The sequence below is a fragment of the Pseudonaja textilis genome, chromosome Z (genome assembly GCF_049901715.1).
Source record: "Pseudonaja textilis isolate UNSWEBS1 chromosome Z, rPseTex1.2, whole genome shotgun sequence".
Taxonomy (NCBI): Eukaryota; Metazoa; Chordata; class Lepidosauria; order Squamata; family Elapidae; genus Pseudonaja; species Pseudonaja textilis.
In genome coordinates this window covers 21,401,901-21,425,199 of record NC_142008.1, presented here as the reverse complement: position 1 = coordinate 21,425,199, position 23,299 = coordinate 21,401,901, and the positions used below count along the sequence as shown (strand labels likewise).

The 23,299-nt window shown below is 38.6% G+C and overlaps 1 protein-coding gene across 2 annotated transcripts in view; it reads left to right on the top strand.

Annotated features, from left to right (window-relative positions):
• The first annotated feature begins 4,393 nt into the window (after positions 1–4,393).
• The window catches only part of CFAP69 (cilia and flagella associated protein 69), a 45,113-nt gene continuing 26,207 nt past the window's right edge, over positions 4,394–23,299 (top strand). Inside the window, exons 1-9 of one of the 2 annotated variants that reach the window (XM_026716161.2) lie at positions 4,394–4,867; positions 12,157–12,219; positions 12,576–12,635; positions 15,233–15,342; positions 17,214–17,290; positions 18,653–18,751; positions 22,001–22,150; positions 22,268–22,445; positions 22,978–23,101. In XM_026716161.2, the coding sequence (XP_026571946.1) occupies positions 4,745–4,867; positions 12,157–12,219; positions 12,576–12,635; positions 15,233–15,342; positions 17,214–17,290; positions 18,653–18,751; positions 22,001–22,150; positions 22,268–22,445; positions 22,978–23,101 (984 nt within the window). In that variant the 5' untranslated portion in view covers positions 4,394–4,744. The remainder of the gene's footprint in view (positions 4,868–12,156; positions 12,220–12,575; positions 12,636–15,232; positions 15,343–17,213; positions 17,291–18,652; positions 18,752–22,000; positions 22,151–22,267; positions 22,446–22,977; positions 23,102–23,299) is intronic. The other variant, XM_087917797.1, reaches the window with a different exon arrangement.

Here is a 23,299-nt window from a genome sequence, read left to right as displayed (position 1 = left end):
AAAAGTAAAATTTTTGAATGACATATGGCTATGGATATAAAACACAAATGTTCAGAGACCTAGGATACAATAGGTCATGAAAGGAATTATTGAATCTATCCTAAGCTTTTTGTATCCTCTAAAGCAATGGTTCCCAAAGTGGGCAGTACCGCCCCCTGGGGGGCAGTGGAATGCCTTAGTGGGGCGCTAAGAGGGATGGCGGGGGGGCGCTAAGAGGCAGCAGGGGGGCGTTCGAGGCCCTGCAGGGTCACCCCATTGACTGTTGCACCGCTCCAGATCCAGCACCTGGAATGCAGCAGCTCTAATGCGCTGCACTGTAATGGGCTCCAGGAGGAGGGGATGGAGTAAGGTGCACTAAATTTGAGTGTGCTTCACAGGTGCTGCAAGAGCAGCAAACAGCCATGGAACCGGCTGTAGTGGGGCCTGGAGAGTGCGCACGAGAGGAGAGGAAGGAAGGAAGGAAGCCTGAGCCACAGCTTGCGCTCATTCCTCAGCCAACCTGGATTTCCAAAAACTCGCCAAGAAGAAAGAAAAGCTCTCACACTCTCGGAAAGTCCTTCGTGCTCTACTTGGGGCTCTTCGTTATCCTTTTTCCTTCCTTCCTTTTGGAAATCCGGCCTAGCTGAGGAACGAGCGAAAGCCGTGGTGGACGCTTTCCTCCTCCCCTTCTTCCTCCTCTCGTTCTTCAGCCAGCCCAGATTTCCAAAAGGAAGAAAGGAAAGGAGACAGCGAAGAGCCCCAGAGAGAGCATGCAGGGTTTTCTGAGAGAGAGGAGACACAGACTGGGAGTGAGAGAGCGAGATACACACAGAGAGGGCGGGTGGGCGGGAAGAGAGATTCAGCTCTGTCTGCTCCCCACTCTCTCTTTGCCCAGTTTTTCAAGGATTCAGCAGTGATCTAAGGCAGCAACCTTGTAGCACTGTGAGGTAACAGCCTGACTGTCACTCCTTTTGGAATGCAAGGTTTATTTTTGTATCTTTCCAGAGACAGAAAGAACGTGGCCAAATTTCCTTACAGTTATTCCCTAGGTGTGGGAGTTGGGAAGGGGGGTGGGGAATGAGGGAGAGAGAGAGAGAGCAACCTGTTCCCCAAAGAAAACACAGAAAACCACAAAACCTTGGGGGGGGGTCATGTGCCTCAGTGGGAGTGACATTGAGTTGTCATGCCCACCCATGTCTTGGGGCTCCTGGTGTTGTTTTCTATGGGAAACAGGTCGAAATGGCTCTTTGGGTGTTTAATGTTGCAGACCCCTGTCCTAGGGGGAGGCAGAGGAAGGGGGGCTTTGACCACATGTCCAATATCCAGGATCTTGCTCAGCCAAGCCCGCCCCTCTTTGTAGTTGCCCTGCCTGACAGCAAGTTCACAGGCTGCCCCTCCCGCCAGGGATCGCCCTCCCAAGATGTCCCCGCCTGGGGCACTCACATCGTAGGGCGATGCAGTTCCCTCTTTCCTGGAACAGGGCAAGGTTGAGGAAGCCCAGGGCAGGCAGCTTTGCTCTACTTTCGCAATGTGCCGCCGCTGTGTTCAACGCGCCAGCTCCGCAGGCAAACCCCATTGAGCCGGCGGTGCCAGCACCCCCCTGCCGCCGCTTAGTGCCCCCAAGGGGGCTGGCACAGGGGCACTAAAAGGTGGCAGGGGGGTGTTCGAGGCGCCGGCACTGCAGGCTCACCCATTGACTGTTGCACTGCTCCGGAGCCAGCGTCTCGAATTCAGTGACAGCGGGTTTGCTTTACTTTCCCAAAGTGCTGCCGCTTTCGCGTTCTGTCTGTCTGTCTGTCTGCCTACCTGCCTTCTGCCTGTATTTCTGTCTACCTACCTACCTACCTACCAATATCTATCTACTTATCTACCTATCCATCCATCCGTCTTCCTGCCTGCTTGCTTGCCTGCCTGCCTACCTACCTACCTACCTACCAATATATCTATCTACCTTTCTATCTACCAACCTACCTTCCTCTCTCTCTCTCTCTATCCATCAATCCATCCATCCATGTTTGAAGCTCCGGCCCCGCAGGCACATAGGGAAAGTAGAGCAAAGCCAGTCTGGGAGAGAGGGATGGGGAGAGAGAGAGGGAGGGAGAGAGAGAGAGGGAGAGAGAGAGAGAGAGCGCTGATGCATTAGATTGAAATGAGGCCTAGTTTAGACTGAGGCCCTTTTCCACATTGAAACATCTTTGCCAGCACATTGAAACATGTTTGGCTTCTATTAAAGGTTTTGTGGACGAACATGGTCAAGACTATCATGGAGCTCTCACATTTTGTTGAGGCTTTAAACAGAATCCATTGGACCAAACCTCCACCCTAAAAATTACCTTTCCCCAATGTTTTAAAGTGCAAGGCAAAACCAAAATATACTGGTAAATTACGAGAACACACACTCCCTTCTAACCCTGCTGGAGCAGGTGATTGGACTAGAATAGATATCTCATTATCTTCCTCTTTCCTCTCTCCCTCCTTTATTTCTTTTTCTTTCTGTCCCTTCCTTCCATCCCCGCTCTTTCTTCATCTGCCCCTTTTTCTTTCTTTCCCCTTTCTCTTTCTTCTTCTCTCTTTCTTTCCTCTCTCACCCCATTGACTTGGTGCACTGCTTCGCTCGGACTTGCTTGGGCAGGTCCCTCCGGTGCAGCGGGCTCAGTGGGGTGGAGCTATGGGGCTGGCACCTAAAACATGGCAGTGGTAGCATGTTTGAAAAGTTGAGCAAAGCGAGAGGTCGGTAATTTTTGCTGCAAAGAATCACAAAAGCGTCTGGGTTGTGCACAAGAAGGGACACACATGTCAATGCACAAGAATCGGCAAAACATCTCTGATTAGATTTTATTCACTACTAGAATCTAATCAGAGATGCTTTGCCAATTCCAATGACCTGCTCCAGCAGGGTTAGAAGGGAGAGTATGTGTATGTGTGTGCATGGCTGTCAAAACTCCAAAAACAGGTCAAGTAGCTCTGGGGAGGCCAGTCATAAATTAGAACACTTGCTAAACAACTGGCCATTAAGTGAGGACTACTTGTATTTGGTTTGCCAGTAACCTGGTCACGCCCACCCAATCACATGACCACCAAACCACACCTATCTGGTCATGTGACCAGCAAGCCACACCCAGAGAGCAAGCCACTTGAGCCAGTCATATGACCAGCAAGCCACACCCACCCAGTCACGTGACCAGCAAGCCACATCCTCAAATTAGGCCACACCCACAGAAATTTAAATCCCACCCTGGGTGGGGGACACCGAGGATGAGTTTGTAGCACAAAGTGGCATTGGACTGAAAAAGTTTGGGAACCACTGCTCTAAAGTTACAACATTGTCAAGGGAGAAGTACAAATAGGAAATTCCTAATACTGCTCACAAAGGTGAATGACCTCAGTAGATTAATGAATAATCATTATTCAATTACAATTCAGGCTACAATGCTGATTACCAATAAAAGCTGAAGAAATATGTCTGATGCATCTTTTCTGCTCCACTGAAGGTTGTTTCAGAGAGTTCTCACAGACAGTTGATTTCTGTTTTGTCACTCAGTCTATCAGAGATTTTATAGTGCATAAGATTTGCATGATTGAATGAAAATGAAATAAATATGCTAGTTATGTTTTTAAAATCCACCAGTACTCCCCTACTTATTTTTATATGATACTTTCTCTCCTTTTTGATTTATTGTGTTTATATTGTGTACTGTACAGAGTCACAGTCTGAGTTAGGTGAAAATAAATAAAGCCAAAATGACAAAGTATGGATTCACATTTCAAATCCCACCATTTTATACCTGCATTGCAATGCTGCACAGAAGTAGCTGTAGCCCCTTATACACATTTATAGCCAGAAGCAATGGAATACCTACAGAATAACTATAGAAAAGAGATACATATGCAGCATTTCTGAATAGGCCTGGTGATATTGCTGACATGCCATGAACCTATTCTGGAAAATGACATCATTAGCATTTAGGACAAAGTAAACACTGACATGGGAAATGTTGACACTCTTGAAGCAGGGGGATTCTCTTCAGGATTGAGAATCTTCACATTGCCTTAAATCACTTTGCACAATCAAAATCATAGATTTTGAACCATCAAGAGAAACTTTTCCTGATAAAAGCCTTCAGAGGATAAGGGGGTGCGGGGGGGCGCATAAATGCTTTTTAAAATTACGATGACGATTTCTCATATTTGTATCCATTTCTGACCGCCAGGAACTGGATCGATACCATCTGGTGAGCTGGAACGAACTTTTCTTTCCTTTTTAAAGCTGTCGACTACACCGCTAAGGTTACTAACCGACGGACGGATATTATTAGTGCAGTAATGTCGTTTGGGAGCCATGCCCTTGGGGCGCTTTTCTCACGGGCAATGAACATGCTTTGGATCGAAGGGAGTCTTACTTTCCCGGATACTTAGGGCTTTTCCCTTCCGCAAAACTATAAACACCTTTAACCTAACGGAGTCTTCGTAGGTCATATAATAAATAACAAAGCAGCTGACGTGGCGAAAAGGAGCAATAATTTCGGGGCTGCCGCAGTCCGAGGCAACTTTCTTGCCCTGGGCAGGGGACCCATCGCCCTAGCTGAAGGCTTTTGGTTGAGGGCGTGTTCGTTTGTTTTCTCTGCGGGTTTTCCTTTGCCTGCTGTCCGCTTCGCCCATGGGACCGCTGGAGCTTCTCTCGCTCCCATGGCAACGGCGCCCGGTTTGTGTTTTCCTCAGTGGAAACGGCAGCGCTGAAGCCTGAGTTGCCGAGCCTTTCGGAGCCATGGCTTCCCCGGCCCTGCCGGAAGTTTCCCCGATCCTCACTGTTCCCTCTTTTGGCGAAAAACAAAGACATCTCTCCTCTTCCTCCAGGCTGGACAGCAAACTCAGCAACGGCCTCGAGCAGGTGAGAGAAATGGGCGGCCATATTCAATTCCAATATATATTTTGGGCCGTATAGGCGGGGCTGCCGGGCCTCACGAAACGGGCCCTGTCAAATGCAAAAAGTGGTAGCCAAAAGAAGAAGTGTGTTCTCACCAACCCCGATTTGTGGAGGGTTTTTTTTACTGCGCCTATCAAAGAAGGGGTTGTTGCCTTGGAATCTGCCTGAGGGTATTAGAATTTCCCGAGAAAGCAATTAATCAGTGGCAGGACTTCCCTCCAGAAGTTGTAGGTGATTAATTGGAGGTTTGTAAGAAAAAATTGAACAACGATTTGTCTAAAATGGTATGGGCTTTCCTGATTGAGCAGAGGTTTGGAGTGGACTAAACCTCCAAGGTCCCTTCCAATTCTGTTATTAATAAAGACTACCCCTCTCTCTTGCTCCTGGAAATGGTTCTGGTGAAAACACCATCTATGTTTTCCTCTGGGGGGATCCAAAACAGACAACAGACAGTGGAAGAAACTTTAGGATAAATAAAAGTGCAGGGTATAGGAACACAAAGGCGATTTTAAAAACATAAATCCAAAGTAACAAGTGAGAATGGGCAGGATGTTGATGCACAAGCAAACTGAGGATCAATACTCATTTGTTTTTGAGACAGAAACAACTGCAGATAGTCCTCAATTTAAGACCACAATTGAGCATAAAATGTTGCTAAGTGAAACATTTGTTAAGTGAGTTTTGCCCCATTTTACAACATGCCGCTGTTGTTAAATGAATCATTGCAGTTGTTATGTTAGTAACCTGGTTGTTAAATGAATCTGGCTTCCCCATTGATTTTGCTTGTTAGAAGGTCGCAAAAGCTGATCATGTGACCCAGGTCACTGCAATTGTCATAAAGATGAACCGTTTGCCAAGCATTTGAATTTTGATCATGCAACCATAGGGATGGTGCAATAGTCATAAGCATGAGGAACGGTCTTAAATCATTTTTTCAGTGTCTTTGTAACTTTGAATGGCCACTAAATCAACTTTAAGCATTACTTAAATTTAAATGTGAGCATACATATACAAAGGGATGCTTGTGTATATATACTTAACAGATAAATTCCTGAGAAGACTTCATTCTAAGCACAGAAACCTTTTTATTTTTTAAACATTGGGACCATATCTTAAGGCACTATAGCTCTAAGTCAAAGCCTTTCTCTAAAATGAAGATTCTAGTTCCAAACAAATACACATGAATATAGTGATTTAGTTATTCTGGGCCTCAGTGATGAATAATTCAACCTCAAATTGATTCTCCAAGTTGGGCTGAAAAAATGAATAAAAGCCAATCTAATTGATAACAGAACAATATAACAGAAGGCACCTTGAAGGTCTTCTAGTCCAACGTCCTGCTCAGTGATGAGGTACCATTTATACCATATATTTAAACTACACTTAACTGGGCTTACGTAACATTGTATAGAACTAGATTTTTTTGTTGTTCTTAATTGATCGATGTAATTTATTTTCTTACAAAGATTAACTTACTGATCATAACAGTTTTACTCATATATCTTTAATTTTATTTTAACTTATATCCCATTTTTCCCTCTAGGGTTTAGATTAAAAACATAAAAAGCAATTTTATTTATTATTTATTTGTTTATTGAATTTATATTGCTGCCTATTCACCCATGGCAACTCGAGGCGGCTTACAGAATATAAAACCATATTTAAAATAAAAAAACAATAAAAACTAACAAAAAGAATCAAATAAATTAATAAAGTACAATAGAAAAAAAATCTGGAAAAAAAATAAAAAAAATCACACACACCCCAACTCCCACCCCCTGCCCCGATGACAGCAAATCACAGGAGCCATTTGATGGGCTCCTTCCTGCTCTGGGTTCCCCAGGCTCAATGGCAGAACCAGGTCTTCAGTCCCTTCCGGAAGAGTATTAGAGAGGGGGCCATTCTAATCTGAGGGAATGATGTTCCAGAGAGATGGAGCCACCACAGAGAAGGTCCTTCTTCTAGGTCCCACCAGGTGTATCTCCCTCAGAGATGGGACCCTTAGCATTCCCTGCCTCCCTGCTCTAATGGCTCGGGTAGATGTGACCGACAAGAGACATTCCCTCAAATAACCTGATCCCAAGCCATGAAGGGCTTTAAAGGTGACAACCAGAACCTTGAATTGCACCCAGAAGCAAATCGGCAATCAATGCAGCTCCCGCAGGAGAGTTGAAATATGTGTACACCGGGATCTGCACAAAACCATTCGGGCTGCTGCATTTTGCACCAATTGAAACTTCTGGATGTTCTTCAAGGGCAGCCCCATGTAGAGCACTTTGCAATAATCAAGACGTGGAGGTGACCAGGGTGTGACTGTGAGTAGGGACTGTTGGTCCAGGAAAGGGCGTAACTGGTACACAACCCGCAGTTGCGAAAGGGCCCTCCTGGTCACGATCGACACCTGCTCTTCAAGCAGAAGTCGTGAGTCCAGGAAAACCCCTAGATTATGCACAGGTTCTGTTTGGGGTAGTCCACCCATTCAAGACGAAAGGTGGCTATTCTCCCTGAGCCAACAAACCCCAAACCCAGAGCCACTTGATCTTGCAGGATTTTAATTCCAACCCGTTGCTGCCCATCCAGCCCCTAATAGCCTCCAGGGAGTGCGATAGGGAGGACACAGCAACACTTAATCACAGGCCAAGATATACAGTTGAGTATCATCAGCATATTGGTGATACCTCAGTCCATGGTGATGGATGATCTCACCCAGTGGCTTCATATAAATGTTGAACAGGAGCAGAGAGAGAGAATACCAAGCCCTGCAGAACCCCATAAAGCAGTGGGCAAGGGCTGGATCTCTCCCTTCCTATCAAAACTGACTGAGAGCAGCCACAGAGGAAGGAAGTTAACTAGGACAGCACAATGCCTCCCACTCCCACCCCACAAAGCCACCCAGGAGAATCCCATGATTAATGGTATCAAAAGCCACTGAGAGGTCAAATAGAACAAGATGGATGAACTACTCCTGTCCTACTCTCACCAGAGATCATGTAAAAGTGCGGCCAGTGCTGTTTCTGTCCCAAATCCAGGCTGGAATCCAGACTGGTAGGGGTCGAAATAATCATTTTCATCCAGAAACCTCTGGAGCTGCTGTGCAAGCACCTTCTCAACAACCTTCCCCCAAAAGGAAAGATTGGAGACAAGTCGGAAATTATCCAACCAGGTGGAGTTCAGTGATGGCTTCTTAATAAGAGTGCAGACAACAGTCTCCTTAAGGTGTGGGGCACCATCGCCTCCTGTAGGGAAGCATTAATTATCGCCAGAGTCTACCTGCCTGTCACCTCCTGGGTTGCTTTCAGAGGCCACGAGGGACATGAGTCTAAAACACAAGTACTTGCGTGCATACTTCCTAGAATCCTGTCCACTTCCTCAGGAACAACAAGGTCAAACCATTGCCAGATAACAGGGCAAGAACCTGCCTCAGGAGCTTCCACCAGATCATCAATCATGCCGACATCTAACTGGGAACGAACTTGAGCGATTTTGTCTTCCAGAAAATCCGCAAATTCCTCAGCATTTCAGGTGGACTTCAATCTCCTCCTTCTCCAGGAGGAAACGGCTCACCTTAAAGAGGATCACTGAGTGATTATCTGCAGATGCAATTAGTGTGGAGAAGTATTTACACTTCGCTGCAAAAATAGCCACGAGTTAGGTCTTATTAGCAACTCTTACCTAAGTTTGATCAAGTTCACCTCCTGTTTTCTGCCAGCAGCGCTCTAGACATCTCGTGCATTTCATGTGACCAGCAAGGGGTCATACCATTGGGCACAGAGAGGTTACGGTTGAGGTGAGGTCACAAGGGTACAATCCTATCCAGAGCCTCAGTCACCTTCCTATTCCAAACAGTGACTAAGAGCTCAGCTGGACTGCACATTAGATCTGCAGTTATAACCCTCCGCTCCTTCTGAAACCCACCTGGGCCCATTAGTTGACGGGGTGGATCAATAATAGGTCCTGCCTCCCTGCAGGGGAGTGCAGCTCTTTAGAAACTCATTGCCACCAGACTGTGATCCAACCATGACAAGAGGACCAAGGACAGGTCCACCAATTCCAGGTCACATAGATACTGCTCTGACAAGAACACCAAATTGGGTGCATTACCACTATTACTACTATTAGTTGGGCTTTGGATGATCTGGGAAAGGCCCATGGAAGTCATGGTTTCCATGAAATCTCGGACTACCTCTGCTGCCGACCCCAGAGAAGGCAGGTTGAAATCCCCCAGAATTATAAGACTGGGGAATTCTACCGCCAGCCCTGTGGTGAGGTCCAGGAGCCCAAGTAAGGAACCGTCACACAGCAGGAAGCTGGTACAGCAGCAGCAATCCCACCTGATCCCTTGAGCCCAACATAAGAAAAAGGGCCTCACAGCCAGGCACTTGTGGAATAGTGCCTCTGGAGGGTACTAGATAACAACAGCCGCACCTTCTCCCAGGCCCTGAGGTTTAGACTCGATAACCCACTGGGCACATTTCTACAAGGGGAACATCTGCCCCTGGGCCCAGCCAGGTCTCAGTTATATAAACCAGATCAGCCTTCTCTTCGAGGATGAGATCGGCAATAAGGCTAGCCTTACTGCAGTCTGATCTGACATTTAAAAGCAGCAGTGTAAGACCAGAACCACCACAGATCTGCTGACCAGGAAAATGAGGTGAGTGCAAGGGGGCAGAACACGAGACTGGTACTAAACACCGAGGTCGTGTTCCCCGTGCCTGCTCCCCACTTGTCTCCCATATCTCCCATTACCTGTATCTCCCTACCACTGAAATAGGACGCCCTTCTCTGCCTTCTCTGAGAACCATTCCATCCCACATCCCCAACACTCTTCCTTAAAAAGGGGGGGGGGGAACCTGCTCCCAGTGACAGACTGTTGGCACTTGTCTCAGTACCCTCAAATTCACACCACCCCTTCCTTATTGCTGCAGAGGGGTCACATCCAGCCCCCACTTATCTCCCAACACACTCAGAATACATCCACTCAATGCATAAATGGCACCTTGCCCAGTGGCTCTCACCCACAAAGCAGGGAGCCACTCCTCCAGCCCCAGGATCACCCAAGCAGCCCTCCCAGGCGTGGCCACAGAACACCCACAGGACTGCAGAAGAAAGACTAAAAAATAGCCAGAAATGCCTGCTATCTGCATGGAGATTTAGCAGCTGTGTAATCCTACAATGTTTCATGAAGTTCACAGTTCCATGTTCCCACTCGTCAGTTTTAATGATGATGTGGATGTAGTATAGAAACACAAATATATTCAGCAAAATTTTGTGCTGATAAAATTAGCGAGATGCAAAGAAAGTATGTAATCATTGGCGATGTTACATAGAATATTTTCTAGATGTTAGGCTGAAAGAACTATTTATCCAGTGATTATAAATATTTTACTTTCATTTTGACCAATAAAATGTATATCCTGTGCAGCATAGATGTTTAGTTATCAGAAGGACAGACCTATGGTACATGGAAAATAACAGATATTTCCAATAACATGTAATTTCTTAGACTTCTATTTGTGTACCACAATAAAAGTCTGAAACAGTATATTGGTATGGCTATTATCTTTTTAACATGACCAAAAGCATTTTTATTTTATTTATATTTTTTACAGCTATGATTTGTGATCAGATATATTTTGTAGTAAACATAGATTAAAATATTTTAGTTCCTAGAATTATTTAGTAAGAACTTTTGAAAACTTTTTAAAGATTAAGTACAATAGTAAAACAAAACAAAACAAATTTAATTCAAGAAAAAATAAATAAAACATTCAAAAAAAGAAAAAAAATAGAAAAAGATGTTTGAAACTTACTTACATTATTTTGTGTTCAAATATTGCAGAGAGATTTGCTTTTGATTACCTAGAGATCAAACTACTTCAATGTTGCTATTCTAGAATTAGACTTCTGGCAACATAAATGAAGAATTCAACTATTCTTCGACAATATAGTTTGGTCATTATCATTGTCATTGAAGTACAAAATCCAGCAGTTAGAGATGACATCAGTCTTGCTCAAATAAAGATAGTCTTTGAGTTTTGGTTGAAACTGAGGCCAGGATTGCTATTGCTAAGAAGTGTATTCAAAAGATGCAATGACTTGTGACAACATCACTTTGCAGCAGCAATCTAGGTGTGTAAGCAGTCTGGGTATAATGCAAGCATGGGAAGGCCGAAAAAAGGTACATATTAATGCAGTAAGGCTGGAGAAAGGATGGAGGGTGGCATGCTTTTGTGCAAGTACAGGAATGCTATACATTTGTAGTTATACCACAGGCTTTTTATAGTTTTATCTTAAAATAAGATTCTGATATATCTTTTGATAAATGAATGAATACATTTGGAATGAATGTATGGAATATTAAAATCTATGCATATTTATATAAGGTAGATGGGTAGGTTGATTGGTTGATTAAACATTTTAGCCCCATTCTTTGATTATTGTAGATCTTTAATTGTTTCCCTCCTCAGTTTAACTTCTAAGATTTTACAATTGCTTCATAATAGTCTCTGAAACCAAAAAACATTCTCAGTTTGAATTTTATACTGGGACAACATGTAAAATTTATAAATACCATTTATTAAAAGTAAAAGAAATAAGTTACTTTTTCAGATTTTATAAGTAAACTGGTGTTCTGACCTAGGCTTCCCCAACAGCACAAAGCCGAGTCCTCGTCTTGATAAACCTTTATTTGATTTACAATGAATTTCCTATCCAACAAAGTCCCGGCCAACAGTCTTTCAATATAGTTTCCAGTTACAAACCTTTATCAAGCTTGGAGCGTGGCCAGGCCGATATCTTTCAGACCCTGCAATACTTGGCAAGCATACCGGAAGGAACGAATTGTCTCCTGAAAAGCCTCAGTCCCCTTTCGCTCCTCTTTTATTCTCTAGGGGCGGGGCCATTCACTGTCCACCCATGGCTTTCCTTCCAAGTCAGCCTTTGTTCCTCAACTGTTCCCTTCGTCTGGCAACTCTGCATATGTGCACACTGGGAACAGACTCCAGCTCTTCTGCCTCACTGATGTTTGACTCTGAAGGCAGCTGATAACTGTCAGACGGCCCTGGCCCCATCTCTGCCTCTGATGCAGATTACTCGTCAGAGTCTTCCCCAGACTCCAGGACTGGCCCATGTTTCTCCCCAATCTCCTCACTGTCTGAATCACTGTGGGCCACAACACTAGGTTAGAAATGGAAGAGTTGTTACATTCATAGATGTTACTAAACATTACAATCTTATTTAATTGAATATTTTAGGGAAATCACTTCATATATGTGGACGTTAATCACGTGACCAAATTGCTTGAAGAAACCGACTCAGTAAGTATATTAAAGCAAATAATAAGCATAAATCGTATTTCTATTTATTCCAGTATAATTTAAAGCTAATAATATATTCTATATATATTGTACAGAGTGCTTAAAGAAATCCAGCAAATTCTTATTAGCTCTAGCATTATTGCAAATGCTGTAGTTGTTATGGGATTATGCATGGTAAGCAAAACAGTAACTTTGTCTTGCTTACTACTAAAACTGATTTATTTTCCTCAAAACAAAGCAGAAAGCCCAAGACATGCAAAGCAATGCTGATGTCACATTGAATCTTCAGTGTTGCAAATATTAAATACACTACATGTTCACTTTTTGCTACTCTCATTCACTCTACTTTTTTAAAGAATATAGATGAACAAATCCAAGCATGTCAGAAGGTTGCAAAACACTATGAATATGGAGTTGTATCCTTTTGTTTTGTTACATGCAAAAATAGAAACCAAAAATACTTCCATGAACAGAAAAAGGCAAAAAAAATATTTTATCTATTTTAAATTGATACATTTGTTTATTTACTAAATTTCATTGTAATATAATAATTATATTAATTAATTATATTGTAATCATTATATAAAATAAAAATATATGATTAAAAATTGGAATACTGCTACTTTATATATTTTTTAATCTATACCGCACTGATCTGGCTGTTATGGGAATGATCCAAGTCAGTAGGATGTGTTAAGCCTTCAAACCAAAGCTGATCCATACTGTTGATAATCTAAGTTAATACTCTTTGATATTAACCCAAAAAGAGCCATCAACTTCATTAGCCAAAGCTCTTTATGAATGTTTCAGTGGGCTCCATGTTAATAATGCTGCCAACATCTTGTACAGTACACAAATCTTCTTTTGAGATCTATTTCAGGATTTTTTTTTGTTCAAATCCGTGTGTAGGATCTCATTTAAAGTCTTCCTGGTCAAGCTTGGCATTCTATGGCTAAATGTCCAGAAAGTCACAGAAATTAAATTTCTCCCACTGGTAATATTGTCATTGTATCAATTCATTTGCAATATTGTATTGTGTATTCTCTCTTGTTTGACTAATGTCTATGAAGTAGAAAGACTAGGTCTTTCAGTTTCCTTGCTAGATCTTCAAGATCTATTACATGACTATAATTTCATTTGCTGTTTTACTTGTCCTGGTGTATATTAGCAATAAAAGATTGTGGATTGGATATGTCTTGACAGCTGCTATGTCACATTTCTAACCTATATTACCAAGCAGCAAATTTCACAGGCTGGTAGGTCCAGTCAGCACAGGTTTATTTCAGTTCTTCATTCTAATGAATTGCCAAGTACTGCAAATCTTGTATGTTGAAGGGCACAGCTGCATCCCCTCTGCCCTTCAGGGCTCTCCTTCTTCCTGTCTTCTGTTCTGCAATGTGTGTATTTGTGAATACATGTAAGTATGTTTTCTACTGAAGGCAGTTTCAGAGGTAGAGAATATTTAATGTATCTTACTTTTAGTAGCCTTTATCCATTGGGCTTTCTTTTTTTTCATGGATAATTGTTTTCTTAACCAGTTCCTATCATGTATTGCCAAATTCCTTTAGTATGCTCCCATTGTTTTATTTATATTTCCCTTACAATCTTTATAAACTGTAAATCACTCTAATCCACAGTTGGCATTTTCAGACACATCATTGCAATTAGCATTACTCTGGATATTACCTTTTCAGCTCTCATTGTGAAGTTTTACACCAGAACATGATAGTCTTAGCTTTCCAGACATTTAACTCTTCTAAGTGGCCCAACCTGGCAGAAGATTGGCAGATATGAATAGATTAAAATCTTTATTGCTGACAAGAATGTATATAAGAAATGATCTGCCCTGCATAGTGCAGTTGATGCTTTATGGTTCAGAGTTCTCTGGTAATAGCCATGGGAGGCAGCTGAATTATTTTATAAAACATGTCTTATGAGTCTGAGTAATGTTGCTTACTGACTCATCAGATGTATCCTATATATTCAGCTGAACACACAGTTTTATAAAACACCCTGTTCTATGGTCATTTCCCTCTTTTTGTTGTGTTTTACTCCTGTTTATTGTCAAAATCCTACTTGTTTTCTCTGTTCGGTTGCTTGCATTAATTGATAGATTATGATATAAATTTGATATGTAATAGTAATTTTAAATTCTTATGTTTTTTATAAAATCTACTTCTATATATTGTGTGTAGTGTAGAATAGAATAGGATTTACTTCTGCATACAGTGGAGCCTGGAGTCATGACTGTAATCCATTCCAGGATTTGGGAAACATGACTGTCTGTGCGTGCACGGACAAAAAAAGCACCCAAAAATTGGCGCCGAAGGGAAAATCGTCACAGAAAGCAAATCTTTCCACACCAATTTTGTTTGCTACCCTATTTTTGAATTGTAACCCAATTCAAAAATTGGGTGGATTTTTTGTTTGCCACCCGATTTGGTTGCAAACAGAAGCATTCATGACCCGAGGTTCCACTGTATTTTATGTAGGACAGAATCTCATACATGTAGTTATTTTATAACTGGAAATGGGGAAACATCATACAATCTAGGATTATTTTGCTATTATATGACCAATATGGCTATTTTGGGTAGCTGATATGTTCATTAGAGCAATCTCTTCTAATCTGGCACGCCCCAAATATATTAGATTATGGTTTGCAATTCCCAGTAAGTGTATTTAATGGACTGCTGTCTGAGAGCAATGAGAATTGTTTCTAACTAATTTGGAAAGCACTAAATATATTTTAGAATTGAGATTCTATTCAGCTATTTTCATTAATTACTAAAATATTATTTGGAAAAAAGGGTGTTACTCTGAGACTTGAGATTAAGTAACTGAAAGATTTATCTTCTTTACTAATAGAATTCTGGCACACTTACCAACATTAAAATAGTTATTAATTTTACAACTAAAGTTTGGAATTTTGGTTAGTTGGTTTGTTTTTAATTTAAAATGTTATGCAAAATTTTGTTTTCTATCATTTTCCTTGATTGTTAATCATTATAAGCCTCTGAATGATTTAGCACAGATCTCTAAAATTTTAAACTTATGTGTGGAGAAAATTCAAGTGGACAATGTTTTTATAGAAATTACATGTGAAATTCTTAAATTGTATGGGTAAGTACTTAATTAATGTTTCTGTTTTATTCTGATATTAACTAGCCTCCTAGTTTTAGTGGCCAGAAATAATATACATTTATTTTTATTTTAGCAAAAGCACATGATTTCAACATTTAGATTGTTATTAGATATCGGGGAAAATATTCTCCACAAATTATGATTGTATTAAATAAACTGAGCAAAGATTTTGTTACATTTCATTCAAAATTAATTGAAAGAGAAAATCCTCAGTTTATATATCATTCAGATATAGAAAACCTTTATCTACATTTGCGGATTCAGTAAAATTAATGAAAAACTAAATAAAAAATAAATCAATAGAAAGTATTTCTAATATATAAGATCCCATACTTTTTATTAACTGTTGCCAGTATTTTAATAGCTTAACAGAATTCAATTAGCCCAGTATCAAATATTTAGGAACTCAGTCAAGTATTTCTGTTTATTATCCTACATATCACACTTAAACAGGAATAGTTTGCTAGTTTTCCTAGAACACAACCAATCATTCTTAGTAAATATTATGGATCTTAGGAGATCTACTTATTAAAAGTGCTAAAGGTATTCTCAGTCTTGAATGATGTACCAAGACTATCCTTAAGTACCTTTAAGATTATGTTTCTGTTTTCTCTTTTGCTTATGTTTAACTTTGCTGCCACACAGTGGGCATATACATATTCACTATAATAATGCAGTTGTAAAATCTAAACATTTCATTGCTATTTCCTGAAGAGAGGAATGAACCGAAGCTTATTACTGCATGTTTTAAACAACTTAGTAGCATTAAAATATATTTTAATGTTTTTCTTCAGTGTTTTTATTCATCCCCAATAGAGTTGCTATACAGCTAGAGGATTGCACTATTTTAGAATATTAGACTAAGATTAGAAAAGCCCGGGGTCCAATTCATACTTATCTAAATCTCAAGCTACTCAGTAATGAAAAATGCCAACAGCTGCACAAATGCTTATCAGACTGCATGTATCCACATGCTGCATACTGTATATCAGAAGTCTGCAACCTATGGAACGCGGCCCAATACTAGGACATGGCCTATTGGCCACCACTTGAGTGCGCACACAACTCTTACTCATGCAAGCATTACCAGCACTCATGGCCCCATTCGCACAAGCCTGCCCCTCCCACAAACCCATCCCACTCCAGGCTGCCAATCCAGAAAGGTTGGGGATCTCTGCAGTATATGATTTAGACTCTGTTGAGACTACTTGTAGAACCAGATTCATTTTTTTAACATTAATTATTGTATATTGTAAACATGACTTCTTTTAATAATAAACAGAGTGGCAAATAGTCACTATTTGTTGGAAACACCTAGTCAGGCTGTAGGGACACTGCAAGTACAGAATTAAACTCAAGCCTTTGTGCAATTGCAAGAGTTCCAGAACGGACACCCCCCCACACACCTTAAGCTCGTTAGACTCTTATTTATATGTTCTCAGGCTAAGATTGGCAATCTGGAGAGATTTCTGTATAATAGGCAAAATATAATGAAGTAGTGAGCTTGAACCTTACCCATATAGGTCTGGTTATATGAACCTGATTCTATTTAAAGAATAATACATTTGTTTCATCTCAAGTATTAATAGCAGTGCACAATCTTGATTGGTGTATTATTTAAGTTTATTTAGGCAAAATAATTTATTTCTATTTTACTTTTATATTTAATACAGCATTAACATGATATTCAAATGTATAATCCATATATATTTGGCAGATCTACAAAATATTAAAGTGAAAACAGTTTTTATCATTTCATAAAAATTGTAATCAGTATTCAAGTGTTTATCATTATTTCTCTCATGCTTTTTAAAATGCATCTGTAATAATTGATACATTTAATTCTGCAGGTTACCATTTTACAAAAAGAAGTTATCTGATGAAGGAAAGTATGCTAAAGAAGTTCAAGAATCAATTGCACAATTTGGTAATATTAGATGTAAACATACTTACCTTCCTTATATAACAACCTCGGCCTATGACCACAATGTTACATTTATAACTTGATGCACTGGGGTGATTGGACAAATTATTTGAGTTTGGTTTTTCTTGCAATATTACTGAGTGAATCATTGCAATATTAAGAAAATCCATATTCATTAAACAAAGGCAGTGCCTTTAATTCAAACCCATTCTTCTGAATTATGGTTTTTGCCAGAAATTGACAAAAAATGCTGGAAACTGGCAAAAAAAACCTTCATGAATTTTGTTCATATGACTATGGGACACTGCAACCAGTTATAAAGATGAGCTAGTTGTTATTCTAATTAAAAGCAGGGTGATGGCATTTTACAACAGCCAGAAAAGCTTTTTGGGATGTATTACACCTATTTGGAGCCCATCATATTTGGAATGACTGTTAAGTTATCAGTGATAAATTGAGGACAATTCATCTTCCCCCCCACCCCACCCCAAAAATAAATTGCATTCCTCAAATTATTAAGAAATAATAATAATGAGCTATGCTAACTGGTATCAATGGAGTAGTAAATCATCTCATCGAGGAAGTACCAAATTGGAAATAACAGTAATAAGAGTAGAATTTGCTTCTATTTAGGATTATTTCATATTTTCAAATCAGTACTGATGATAAAAAGTGGAGAAGAGATTTAAAAAAGAAAGTTCCATTGAAATACAGGTAGTCCTTGATTTACAACCACAATAAAGCCCAAAATTTCTATTGCTAAGCATCAGAGCTATTAATTGACCATGCCCTATTTTATGATTTTTTTTACAGTGGTTATTAAATAAATCACTACTGTTGTTAACTGAATCATGCAGTTGTTAAGGTAATCTGTCCTCCCCCATTAACTTTGCTTGTCAGAAATTTCCTAGGAAGATCGCAAATGATAATTCCAGAACCCTCAGGTGCTGCAACCATCATTAATACATGCCAGTTGCCAAGCACCTGGACTTTGATCATATGACTAAAATTATAACCATTGGGCTAATAACTATTTAAAATTACAATGGCATTGAAAAAAGTGGCTTATGGCTACTTCTCATGCTTATGACCATGTTTAATGGTCATAAGTATGAGAAGTAGCCATAAGTCACTTTTTCAGTGCCATTGTAATTCTTAACTAGTTATTAGCCCAATGGTTATAATTTTAGAGAGAGAGAAAGAGAGAAATAGTATTAATATAGTGGGATAGTTTCTTCCTCCTTAGCTCTGGAAACAAAACATTGTAACAAGAAGAAATGCATATACTGTTATATATAAATAAATGAATAAAACTCATGCAACAGAATGTCATAAAAGTGTATTACAATTTTCTTTTTGTTTCAGGTTACTTGATCAGAGTGCCATGTTCTCAAATAAGAATACAAATATGTAAGTGCATAATTAGCTTTTACCATGCTGAGCCATCAGTAAAAGAATTTGAAGGTAAGAGTTATTTTGATATATCTTATTTGATATATCTTAATAAAATTAGTTTACCACAATGTTAAAAATATGAACAGCCTGTCCATATAGTAAATGAGAGACCAATAAATTGATTGAGGAAAATCTGTAACGTCATGTAGAATATAGATATTTCATATGAAATCTTATATAGTTGACCCATCCTGCAAATGCAAGTAGGTAAATAAGTACCACTTTAGTGGGAAGATAACAGCATTCTGTGCATCTTGGCATATAGCAATGGTGGCTAACCTTTTCGTTGTTGCATGCTGAAAGTGACCAGCCCCTGCCCCCCTGCTCATGCATGTGCAAGGCTCCCACACACACATTGCACACTTCTGCACATGCGCGTGTGACCCGTCCTGTGTGCTCCATGTGCCTCTCTGCATGCATGCGCATCTCGTGCCTCCTGCCCCCTGTGCATGTGTGGCAGATACCCAACAACTGGCTGTTGGGAGGTGCGCATGCATGCACAGTGGCTCAGTTACGGGTGATGGCTTGTGTGCTGGCAGAAATGGCTCTGCTTGCCACTTCCGGCATGTGTGCCATAGGTTAGCCATCACGGGCATATAGCCATGCTGATCAATGACCATGAAAATTGTCTTTGGACAACATTGGCTCCCTCTGCTGAGAAGCAGAGATAGCATTGCCCCCTAGAGTAGGATACGACTGGACAGAGGAAATATTTATCTTTACAAATATATTTCAACCATTATGCCTCAGATGTCTGAATGAAATGTCAAACAATATACTGTACTAGAGGTGTGATGAAGAAAATGTATGTAACCACTGCTTCTTTGCTAAGGAGAAATGCTTATTTTGAGTAAAACTGAATTATATCACAAATGCATTTGTACTTTTGTTTATAATAAAGTAATAAATTTAGTTTACTAGACTACTCATCTTTCTCATATCTTGTTAAATTTAATTATTTCTAAAGACGTTATTGTGTGCTTTCTAAATGTAATAAATTATCCCATTGAAAATCCATATATTTTCAACATTGATGCATTGGACAGACATAAATATTCATAATTTTATTTTTATGCAAATATGCAGCTCATTTACAAGGTGGCAGTCCCTGATTTCTAGAATCACTAATGTTTTTGATTATGAGTTCTAATATGAAACAATTACCGGTAATTATCATGCTACTTAATCTTAATAAAAAGGTTTTTCCTATGGTTACCATTTCTGCATAAAAAACAATTATATGTACATTATCTGCATATAGTACTATATGAAGAAATTCTTGTAGTTGTGCTGTGCCTAAATCCAAAGATCTGTAGGAAAGTATTACTAGTGAGCAATTTTTCAGATTTAGTGATGTTGGTGTCTGGAATAAACTGAAATTTCAAATTCATAAACCCCAAATTCATATTTAGTTGTCCTTTCTCAGTATAAAAAGTTCTGAGTATCATGGAAGTATAATTCCATATTTAGTGCTAAACTAACAGACCATGGAATATGGTATTCATGAAGAAAGAAATTTAATAAATGTTCCTTAAATGCTAGCTTAGCCCTGAAAGGGAGGAAGGAAAAAGTCATAATAAGATTGCCTTGCCTTAACTCTGTTTTGTATAAGAGGAACAAGAGAGAAAGAGAGGCTTTCAAAATTCTATTATATCTTTTAACAATAAAAGTGCCAATTTTCTCTTATCTTAGAGGACTAACAGATCTATTAAAGAATCAAATGTGTATAAGGCTGTGAGTGAATCATAGTTTAATATTAGAAATATTTGTATAATATTAGAAAGCAACAGAAGAGGGGATTACAGATGAGAGAATTAGAAGTAGAGAGATGAGGGGGTAAAAAGGGGAGGGAGGAGAAGAGGGGGAAGAAGGTAAGGAAAAGAAGTTGTAAAAGACAGAAACAAGATATAGAGAAACAGGGAAAAGATATAAGGATTGTAACCATAAGCTTGTTTAGAGATAATGGGTGAAAATTTAATTGTAAAAGGGATTCTGCAAAGGTACATAAGATAGCATTGTTATATTACAAATAGAAATATTTTTAGAAAATAGGACTAAAATGATGAATAAAATATTCACTGCAATGTAGTGGAATGTTTGTTAATAAATAAATGAATTAAAGTGAATGAGAGAATTAAATGGGAACATTTTAATTATTAACGATTTATAAAAATATAAGTGAGAAATATGGAAAAAAAAGAATTAATTATGGAAAGTTTATAAATGTTCCCAAGGAAGTATGATATTTAATTGAAAAGAAATGTTAAAGATGTTAAGATTTTAATGAACATTAATGATAGAATTGAATTGGAATGGAATGTGTGTTTTATTTACATATATATATATATAAAATCTTTTCTTTTTAAGAATATAGTGTGTATTGTAAGAATGTACCAAGCAGAATTCGATTGGAAGTTACGTATTATATTGAATGCTATAATCTTAAAGGTATACATTGAATCTTAAATAAGAGTTTGAATGGATAAAATTAAAAAATATAAAGGTGTCTGGGAAAAATTTGTTTAATGAGAAAAGATAATATGAAATTGAAACATGACTGACAAAAGTATAAATATAATGATTTGAATTGAGATGAGATAATTAAAATAAAGTTGAGAAAATTAAAAGAGGGGAAAAACTAATGTAGAAAATATAAAGCAGTAATAAGATATGGAATAGAACATAAATATGAGCATGAAATTGAATTTGTGTCTGTATGAAGAAGTGATAACCTGGGACCATGCTATTTTCAAAAAAAGATGTTTTATTTGTATTTTGTTTTTGTGAAAACCCGAATAAAATTTTCAAAAAAACAAAAGTGACTGCACTGTTTTTCACACTTACAACCTTTGCAATATTCCCATGTCACATGATCAAAATTCAGATGTTTAGTAACTGGTTCATAATAGTTGCAATATTCTGGGATCATTTGATCACCTTTTGTGACCTTCTAACAAGCAAAGTCAATGGAAATTCACTTAACAACGTTGCTAACTTAACTGCAATAATTCACTTAACTACTGTGGCAAGAAAGATTGTAAAGTGGGGCAAAATTCACTTAGCAACATAAATTTTGGGCTCAATTGTGTCGTAACTTGAGGACTAGCTGTAGTTAACTCTATTCTCAGACATTGAAATTCATTTGCCATTAATTCTTGGAGGACAGCAGGCTATAAATCTAATGAATAAATAAAATCAGAAAAAAAAATAGTTTGCCTTAAGTAATTTGATGGACTTCTTCCAATTTTCTTAATACAGGTTATCAACCTACAAGTGCAAATTATAAAAAGCAGATTGTAGAATTAGGAGGTTTAGCAGAGACTGTGGTTTCATCCCTAACACTTGTTGAAAATCAACTTTCTGAGAAATTATGGATCATCAAAGCTTTGCAACATCTTTCTATTTCTGGTTAGTATAGTTTATATTTTAAAAATTTTGTAGCTAATCCTTATCTATTTTATTTTATTTTTCAGTAAAATGCTGGCAATTTGAAGGGAGCTAATTATCAATCCTTTTGTATTTCAGAAGCAAATTGTAAACTTATGATGAAAGCTCAAGCGCCAAGAATATTATGTTCTCATCTGAATGATGTTGACCCCTCTGGGCAATTATTATTCCGTTCCTCGGAAATCCTTTGGAATTTATTAGAAAAAACCTCCAAGGAACAAATTATTGAACAGCTCAGTAACTGGGAATGTGTACAGTTAAGCCTATTTACAATACTATATATAAACCTAGATTTTACATATTAGTTTATAAATTAGAAGCTGGCATTTTTATCTTCTATTTCTCATATACATTAACAAGAAAGGTAGAACAAGCTTTTTTTCTAATGTTTCTATTTGAATTAGTTATTGATATACAATTAATTATTTATTGCATTAATAAAATACTAAAATCAATAGATTATAGACTAACTATTTTCTGCTTTCTAAACCTTTGCTATGCAATGTTTATTGGTTGATGTATACTAAACCAAAGAACAAAAATATGGAAAACATGACATGGAAATGCTGCAGAAACTGTAATTTAAAGGACTATAATTTAGAGGATCAGTGACTGTAATTTAGAGGATCCACCATTTGTTCAACACTGTCTTAAATTTCAACAGTTACTGAATAAATGTCTTTAAGTGAGGACCACTAAGTACTGTTTAGATTTTTCAGTATCTAGGAATGATTTTCAATCAGAAAAAGCATAGGTATTAAAATATAGAATTGTGTTATTTTACTTAGTGCTCTGAAGGAAGCATTTACAAATTTACTTATACACGGTTTCCGCCATTATGATCGTCAGTTAAGAAATGACATTTTGGTGATAGCTACTCTTGTTGCTCAGAACCCAGGAGCTCCAATGATTGTATGTATACTTCATTTTGAATGTTGGGCAATTAAAAGTAAATATTGGGAATTAGTTACATGTTCTGTTAACATCATATTGCCAACTTTTTTAGTATAGCCACAGCCTTTCTTCCCTAAAACACATTTATCTTTTCTGAAATAATTATTTCTTGTCTTGGAATTATATATTGCAGAGAAAAACATATAAATGTTTTCA